Here is a 9,863-nt window from a genome sequence, read left to right as displayed (position 1 = left end):
CTCTGTGTGTATGTGCTGTACATGTGGAAGAATTGACAATAAAGCAGACTTGACTTGACTTGATATGTATTACCAATTTTTTATTTGAAATATTGCTTATGAGAAATTTGGCACTTCTTGGTCTTTGTCTTCTCTTGAATCCACTCTGAACACCATAGCAAGTTCATAGCAGCGTGCTGAAAACCACTCAGAGCGCCATTTCAGTTGTGTGCTGTAGCGTCTGGACCAATAAAAAACACAATTTTTCATTTGATTTAACAAATCAGTTATTCATTAGATTAACAAGTTGTCACAGACCCCTCACCCAATAGACTGGGCGCCAGGATGTCTGCGAATGACCACAGGCCACTGGTTACCGATCTAAATATTTATAATTAATTATAACTAGTTATGATTAATTATTCATATTTCCCTTATGAGCTGATTCGCTACAGTGCCAACACCCTGGCATTGTGACAGGGCTTCGGCATGGGCAAGAACTCCTCTGCGACTGTTTGTAAGTGTGAAATCTTCCGATAATGAAGCCATGTAGATCCGTGGGTGTGTGTGTGGCCGCTATATGATCAGACTGTCATGTATAATTCAGAGGACTCGGGCAGGCAGTGAGAGATCAGAATAACACGCTCACTCTGACTGAAACAGTGGGAGGGAGAGGTGTATGTGTGGGAGCGAGGAGTACGCCACAGTGGGTGGCTAACAGGAACACGGCGACTGAGGCAGTCAGACGTGATTGTGTTCCTGTTGTTTCTGCTGTTAGGTGTTTCTGTGCAAGATGCACAAGAAAAATCAATGAGAAATGTAAGAGTTCGTGATGATGATGTTGTTTATTTTGGGTGTTAACACATGCACTGCTCTCTTTCAGCAGTGTTAGTCACGTCTTCGCACACTCATTTAAGCTTGTACATGCATTTGCTGCACTGAGAAAGAAGCTGTGCGCTGTTGTGTGTTTGTGGCTTCAAGGCCGATGTGTCTGTCTGCTGTCTCCCCCTGTCAATCCCAGCCTTCCTTCCTCTCATCCATCCGTCTATCCATCCATCCATCCATCAACCAGCCATCCATCTTCTTGTCCATCATCCTCTATTTTCTTTTTTATGTGAGGCTGCATGCTAGTGCCGTGTTTCCATCTTTATTGTGCAGTTGTAAGTGTGAATGCTGCAAACTGGCCTTATGGAAAGCTGTTCCCCCTTAAGGAATTGCACAAATGTCACCATCCCACATACATTCACGTGATTTAACATACACGTACACACACTCACACATTTGCATTTATACACAGACTGTGTGAGGAACTAGAAATATTTTTTCCCATCTCGTAAAGATCCCATGAAATCACTTTTTCCTGTTGAAACCGCGTATTTATTGCATGAATGATTCAGTGTTTTTTAATGAATCATTTACGTTACTGAACAGATATGCTGTTTTGGGTCTTAAAAAGACTTTGGGGGACTCATTTAACAAGTCATCATATGAACGAACTGAATGAACTAAGGCATCTTTTTGTGAACAAGGATTTACTGACCAACTGAATGAGACAGGCATGTAGTTTGTTCAGTTTGGCATGTGAGTCTCTTTCACAACAAGTAGAGGCAAAGGGTTGTGAGAATTATTAATTTGTAATATATGTATACACAAATTTTCTAACAAAGGGTAATAAGATTTTTTGATGTCTGTTTATGAATTGGTTCAGTAAATTATTTATTGACTTAAAAGATTCAAGTCCCTTAAATTAATTAAAATTTACACCATCATGGGACATATCGAAGGACTGGTATCACAGTCATAAACCATGATTTGGTACTTGCAAGTCAGTTGCAGGCAGTATTAATAATTTTAGGAACAGGACATTTTTATTCTAGAGAGCATTTGATTGGACAAGAGTCTGTTTAGTACAGGAGGAGTAATCAATATTTTAGTCTGCTAACATAGCTACAGGTGGCTTCAAATATAATACACGTGGACTATAAGCCACAATTCTCAGTTTTGATTTCATTGGGTCTTTAAACATTTGACTTCCATTTCCTTTCCATGAATCTAATTTGGTCTAATTCTGTTCTTCTTCCTTTTCTCTCTTTTTTTTTAATCTTGCTGTCTCTAGAACAACCACCTCCCCCATCAAACGTGGGTGTGATCGCAGGCGTGATCCTCGCGTGTATTCTGGCCATCGCACTCTTAGGTGTCCTCGTCTACTTCCTGGTATTCCATAATCGCCGCCAACAGCATGGTTACCGTGGCACCGGCAAGCCAACCGGTGCTCCCTACGACTCCTTTACCCGCCTCTTTGGATCTGCCAAATCAAGCAAAAATGGCACCGGAAACAACGGAAACAACAACACGCCCATTTACAGGGGAGAGGTGGGGCTTAATGAGAAAACGGCCAGTCAGGGCATGCACCCAGGGGGCGTGGCTCTGCTCGAGACCACGCACACTCACACAGCGGAGGATATCCTGCTTAGTAGAGAGATGGACGAGGTAGAAAGGAAGAAATTCGATGAACTGGAAGAAGAGGACGAGCGATACGATCATTTTGGTGGGGGTGGACCCATCCTACAGCTCCGCCCACATGACGATGACCTAGATGACATGGAGTCCCAGAGGGACGGCTCCGTGATTTCTCGGACTGCAGTCTACGTGTAGAAGGAGAGCAGAAAGAGGTTCTAGGAGGGTGTACGTGGACCTCTTCCAGAAGGATTGAATTTCTTCCTCTTAACGAATATTCATTTTATTGTAAAAACAAATTACGCCATCAAATACCATGAGAGAAGGATTAATGGATGGATTGAGTTAATGAATAGATGAATTAATATGCTGGATATAGCACAGATTAAAACATTGGAGGATCGGGTGAAGTAAATAGAGACTACTAAATACGAAACTGTCAGGCTTCCATTCCTAATTATTGCTCTGGTTGTCATGGTGACATATTCTGAGTAATACGAAACTACAGATGTTGACACTGTGCGATATATATGACATGCACACACATTAAGTTACTGTATGTAAGTAAATCCACTGTGCTGTTATGTAATAGTTTTAACTTGTTCTTATTTTTTATTGATCATAGATTCACACTTAAACCAGTTTCAAACTTGATTCACTCAGTGTGAGTTGAGTTTGGCTGGAGCACATTCCTTGGCCCTACATTTCTCTATCTTCTATGGAAGCTGTCCTTAGGTATTGTGTAGATTTTGAAGAATAGTCAAATGTGCCCAGTGCTTTTGATCTGTTATACACTATAGACACTCATGTCTAATATTTGACTAGCCACGCCTCCGTGGTCTTCCTTCCTGTAAATTCATCCTCACACGCTCATCTGTCTCAAGATGACATGCACAGTTCACTCATTATACAGCACTCAATATCTCAATCCCGTGACATGACTCACAAGTGAATCATTTGGTTTTTCGGGGCTAATCAAATCAAACGTTAATGAATGGTGTGTTCGTTCTCACCCACAATCCACAATCCAGGCTTTTTACCGTTTTCCCTGTACAGTTTCCTTATGCATTCAGTCATAAAACAATGTAGCAGACCGCTGTAGTAATAAAAACAGTGAGTCAGGGTCACATCCTTATTCACAGTGAACTTTAAACCCTGACGGAAAGGAAGTATTCAACTAAATTTATTGTAATATGTCACAGTTAAACTTGCGAAGGAATGGTGTGCCACATGTTTAACACTTTACAATATTGTTCAGTTTGTTAATATGGTTTTAGTTATCATGAACCAACAATACTTGTACAGCATTTATTAATCTAAGTTCATGTTAATTTATAAATATACTGTTGTTCATTATTAATGTTTGTTCATAATACACTCACTAATGTTGATTTATTAACTTGAAATGCTAAAAATATCAAAATTGGCATTAACCAAAATTAATAAATGCTGTGGGACACACTGTTAAAAGTCAGTAGATGATGATACCTAATGCATTAACTCTTGCTAATGAATAAAAACTGTAAAGTGTTAACAGCAATTCTATATTTATAACTATAACCCATGTCCAGAGTTACCATGGCCACACAGCTTAATATACCTCTCCTCAGATGCCGCGATTCGCATCACATACTGTTATTTCCTCAGCCGCTGAGATACACTGACTTGTTTAATGGGAAATAAAATGAAGAAGCTCATGAATGAGTGAAAGATTGTTCGATGTGAGGTGATTGTAAACTACTGTATGTACACATTTTATTTTTCTTAAAAATGAAAAAACCTTCTAAATGTAAATACGGAGACGGGGCGAGGTGAATATCCAGGTCGAATGTTACGCATGTCAACCACGGCTCTATGCGTACAGTACTGTATGAGAGCACATATCACATATTTACATCTGTAATCTAATATTGACAGTACTAGTTTCACCTGTACTGAGTTTAAACACATTCACATGGGGAAGCTTTCTATCGGGTGTAGTTGAAGTGTGTGTGTGTGTGTGTGTGTGTGTGTGTGTGAGAGAGTGAGTCAGCGTGTTAAGTGGTGTCTGACTCGAGCGCAGTGAGTTATTCCTCCAGTCTCTCAGGGTCTCGCACACATACACAGTGTGATTTAAACTGGACATCACACACACACATATTCTTTCTCCCTCTAAATCATCTGTCAAACCAGCTGCCCTTGAGTCTATAAGTGTCCCTCTCTGTTCCCGAGCATCAGAGGGCATAGTGGGTACCATAGTGTTGTTTCCATGGGATTCCGTATTGATTCAGTGATCCTATTTGTGCCACGTCTGAATCAGTGCCGCTGAAAGAAGTTGTTCTCACCTCTGAAAGGGTGGTCAGTCTGGCACGGGCCGGCCTGATGCGCTCTGATCCGTCTAGCACAGATTAGGCCGTGGCTTCGACGCTACCCAGTTTACATCCTGATTGAAAGGTCAGACTGCAATCAGTGAATGAGTAGAAGAAGTGATTTCGTCACTCGTGCTCTGAGAGGCAGAACGCTTTAGCTCCTCATTAGAGGAGAACGCACTGACCTTCCAGCTCAACGTCTCCTCCAGGAATTCCGTAATGAAGGAACGGATGCCTTGAGAATATTAAGGAAGTATCCTCTGCGATGGGAGACCGTTTAAGTAGATTTCCAGAGAGGATGGAGTTGTGAATATGGGATGTTACGGTCTCCTCAATGTCGTCGTCCCTTGTTGTCTGGTTTAGATGTTCCACAGTCCTGGTAAACATACGCACACACATTCAAAAGCCTTAATGTCACCCAACACAAACCATCCCTCCTGTGAATATAGTATAAATATATAAACATGATATACATAAGGCTAAACGGTGATGTCACATCCTTGTGTATTGTACTTCACTTCTGTGAGCATGAAGGATACATTGTTTTATTTGAGTTGGTAATGCTTTATAATAAGGTTCAATTTGGTGGAATTTTAATGCATTAGGTATCGTGAATAATATTTACTGCATTTATTAATCTAATGTTTCTTTATGAATACAGGCTACTAATGTTTAATTCATGATGCATTGTTAATTTATACAACTTGAAATGTTAAAAACACATTATGCAGAAATGAACATTAACTTAGATTAATAAAATGCTGTAAAAATGTTCATTATTTTATTACTTAATGCATTAACTCGTGTAAGCATATCGAACCATATTGTAAAATGTTGAATTTTATATCATTTGATTTTTCTTTTTTTCTTTTTTTTTTTTAATGATCTGTGCTTTAATTGTTTTTATTCGGAGTGATTTATTGATGCTTGTAACGTGTTTGTGCTGTATAGTGTTGAGCAGCGCTCTCAAGCTCTCATGGACACAGGAAACACATCTATGCTACTAAATGCTTTATCGCCTTGCATTGCTTTTAGGTTTTATTTCGGTTGTCTGAATGTTTTCAGTCTTTGTAATATTGTATTTTTTTATTTGGTTGCTTATTAAAGTCTTACAGATATTTGACAGTGTTCTTGGTTTGTGCTGATTGCTCTGGGGCTCAATCAAATCCCTTGTTTGTTTTTCCTGCAGTGTTTTTCAGGCTAGGCTGTGAATGTTCAGTTAGCTGTGTGTTTGTTGATAAGTCACCTGTCACAGATAACACCGCCGGCTGAAATAGAACTAAATGGGCCGTGCAAGAGAGCGACACATAAAGCGTCCACATAAAGCTCTATTTTTAACTACTTTAGTTATTCTGGTTATGGCATAGTCTTGACGTTTCCGTTTTTATCCAGTTTCATTTAGGCAGATAAACTTAAGATAGTCAACCATAGTATTTTGTTGATGAGAGAGCAAAATTAAACCAATACAATGTTGTGAATGCTTTATGTTGTTAACATTACTGACAATTGAGTTTGTGTGTGTGTGTGTGTGTGTGTGTATGTGTGTGTGTGTGTGTGTGTGTGTGTGTGTGTATGTGTGTTGATAAGTCACCTGTCACGGATATCACCAGCGGCTGAAATAGAGCTAAATGGGCTGCGCAAGAGAGCGACACATAAAGCGTCCACATAAAGCTCCATTTTTGACTTCACCCTTTTCAAAAGCAAAATATGTAGGTATTCTGGCTAAAGCATGTCATGACATTTGCATTTTATGCAGTTTTACTCATAGGCAGCTAATTAGTATTTTTGTTGATGAGACGGCAAAAAAAAAATAAATACAATGTAGTGAATGCTTTGTTGCATTCATTGTCCATGTTACATTGTTACAGAAAGCATATTCACAGTCACACCAAGTATGATAACAATAACTATGTAAGCATTCATACCAACAAACAATAATGTTCTGTTTATTATGATAAGAATATATAGAAGTATATTACTTGGAATAGTAAGAAAAAAGTCAGAATTGCAAGATGTAAACTCAAAAATGCAAGAGTTGTGTGTTATGAAAAACTATATTTCTTGCATTTCTGAGTTTATATCTTGTGATTGTATTTATGTATGTATTTTATTTTATTGTGGAAAGGAATTCCATAGTTTACCTGTGTTTTTAGTTTTTTTTTCTTCTTTACATTTTTTTTTTTTGCATTATTAATATGCGGTGTTGTTTTTTTTTTCCAAGTCATATTTTCATCAGTAGTTTGTTTTAATTAGTCATGGTAATTATGCTCATTCTTAGTTTCATCTCTATTGATGAAATCAATACAAAAAATTCAAAAACACCTTTATGAAACATTTTCTTCAGTATTTTTTGTCATTATTTCCTCATAGTTTTAGATTATTGGTTGTTGGGCCAAACTTTCAGATGTACCGCTGCAACTATGTAACAAAAAAAAGAAGTTTTTATTTAAGTCAGAAATAAACCACACGCACTATAAAAAGCACAGGAATGTGGTTGAGTTTGTATTTCAGTTTCTTTCCTTTAGGTTATAAAGTTGACAGTCTCAGCATAGCTCAGCCCTATAGGAACTCAGTAAAGCCTCTTTATTTACACAAAGGCAACAGATCTCATATCTCAACAGGTTAAAATATAACCAGGAGCACACTTTGCAAAGGAGGGGGAGTGAAACCGAAAGAGTTGGTGTCATAATAAAGGTGTTCAGCAGGTAGAATTCCTCTTGGTGTGTGTGTGCGCGTGTGTGTGTGTGCGCATTAGCAGGTGACCCTGATAGAAATGTGCCTGTTAATGTAACAACAGACGTTTCCCTCCAGAAGTAGCTGTGCCCTAGATTCTGTCCTTTTCCTCTCTTTCCCTCTCTTTCTCTTTCAGTTGACAGGGTCAGAATCTCACTGCTCCTGGCACACTTGTCACTGTCGTTTGGAGTTGGAGGGTTTTTTTTTTCTTCTCGGCCATTTAGCCATCTGCCTGCTCTAATTGCTCGGAGTTGCAACCTGGAGTGAGGACCAGCTGCCTCTTTCCTCTCTTAGTTTGTCTCTCTTCCCACAACACTAGCTGAATGTATCATGATAATAGCCTTATGTTACTGTGTAATGGTCTGTTCCACTTGTCCTGAGACACAATCATGGCTTAACACAGATGTGAGCTTAAAGGTGCACTCTGTCACTATTTTTCCTCAATGATTCAGTCTTAAAGGGATAGCACACATAAAAATAAAAATTTGCTCATTTACTCTCCTTCATGTCATTCCAACCCCATATGTTAGAAAGACTGGCAGCGTTATTTAGTCCATTCATTTTCACTTTTAAAAAATGTTTAAAATGTTTATGACTCCAGTCATATTAGTACCTTAATTAAAGCTGATTTATTTTATATGGAGCAGGTCACCTAATGGAGGTCGCCAAGCTGAAATCGCATGACCAGCAGAATACTGCTTGCCTCATCTTAAAAGTAAATTTAGTATGGATTACTACTAATAGTAAAAACAAACAAACCAGTAATATTGTGTCATTATAGTAGAGGTTTTACCAATAACAAATTCCTCTGCAGAGCTCTTGAAAGCATGATTTTGATTTTTTTTTTTTGTAGCCATTATCTGTATATCTATCCATTACAATTGCAAAATTACCTGTTTTTTTTTATATCCATATTCTGATAGAACCAGATGTGGGTTGGGGCTAAAACCATCAGTGCATCAAAACTACATTAAAATCCAATTTTAGATAGTAACTCTATTCTCATAAACAATGTACATGTTACTTCCTAATATTGTCAATGTTTAAAACAGCTGTGCTGCATAATATTTTTGTGGAAACCCAGATACATTTTTCAGCATTCTTAGATTAATAGAAAGTTCAGCATTTATTGGAAATATAAACTTTTTCTTTATTTTTTTAACATTAAACATGTCTTTACTGTAACTTTTGATCAATTTAATGCATCCTTACTGAATAAACATATTAATTAATAAAAATAATATATATCATAGTTTTATTCTTCTTTATTACAACTATATAGTAGTTATGCCAGGCGTATTTGCTATATGGAAGCTATAAATGGAATTGAAATATTATGGACTGGGGCTGGAAGATTCTGGATTACTGAGAAGCTCATCTCATAATGTATGTCAGAACAATATACAGACACTAGACAACCACTCTTTGTGCCTTTTTGTTAAATAAAACAGTGTCATATCGCTCCCCCTATGGGACAGATGTTCAAGTGGGATGTCAGGATAAAGAAATGCAGTGTCATTTTGGGGCTGTGACTGATATATGCACTGTTGTGGTGGTGTGGGATAGATTTAGGCTAAAAAGAGTTAATGATATCACGTACAAAAAAAATCCCCCCTTTAAAAAAATCTCACACACACAAAACTCTATTTAACTCCCATTACATTCCTCACACGCGAATGTGCGGTTAATAGCAAGCGACGAGTCTGGTCCGAAGGCTCGATTTTTATTCCCTGTCATGGAGAGGGACGGTTTAGGAAAGATGAAAAAGCGAGTGGAATGAAGGCCCGAGTGAAAAGCGAGGATGCGCTGATGTGATTTGGCCCTGAAGCCGTGACACTTCCGTCATCTGTAGTGTTTCTGTGAATTGGACATGTGTGCGCACGCACCCGCGCTCAGTGGGAGATTGGATTGACCCGCGTTGCCCTGAGCTGTCAGGCTGTGAGGATCGTCTGGTATCCGTTGTCTCCGGTGGGCACCCGGAGGCTATGACATTACACACAGATAACAGATGAATAGATAGATTAGGCCCGACGGGGGTTCTTCTGGTGGCCTGTCTGACCTTATCAATTGCTTTGATTATGGATGATCGATCAGTTGGTACTGGAGAGTAATTCACGCTCGTTTGCCACTCTTCCATGATGGGGCTGCTACCATGGGTAGAAGATGCAGTGACCTTTTACACACACTGACATTCAAGTGAAATGATTGGTTGATGATGCCGCGCATTAAGAGGGGACAGAAAACATAATCAATCAGCAGGGATGATGATATAGACTCAATCTGACAGGTAGCCATAGTAACACCAGTACTCTGTGTTGACTCTGTAACCATTATCTGCTCTCGGCT

General features: G+C 38.8%; 1 protein-coding gene across 2 annotated transcripts in view; it reads left to right on the top strand.

Annotated features, from left to right (window-relative positions):
• Positions 1-9,863, top strand: part of LOC107671184 (nectin-2-like) — an 84,850-nt gene that overhangs the window by 35,836 nt on the left and 39,151 nt on the right. The window contains exon 7 of one of the 2 annotated variants that reach the window (XM_016464066.1): positions 2,096-5,524. The exons of the other annotated variant lie outside the window; for it this stretch is intronic. Coding sequence (XP_016319552.1) covers positions 2,096-2,634 — 539 coding nt within the window. The 3' untranslated portion in view covers positions 2,635-5,524. Of the gene's footprint in view, positions 1-2,095; positions 5,525-9,863 lie in introns of those variants that run through there. 2 annotated transcript variants of the gene reach the window in all.

The sequence above is a fragment of the Sinocyclocheilus anshuiensis genome, unplaced genomic scaffold, assembly GCF_001515605.1.
Source record: "Sinocyclocheilus anshuiensis isolate Anshui unplaced genomic scaffold, SAMN03320099.WGS_v1.1 scaffold1286, whole genome shotgun sequence".
NCBI classification, from domain to species: domain Eukaryota; kingdom Metazoa; phylum Chordata; class Actinopteri; order Cypriniformes; family Cyprinidae; genus Sinocyclocheilus; species Sinocyclocheilus anshuiensis.
This window is presented reverse-complemented; position numbering and strand designations above follow the sequence as displayed.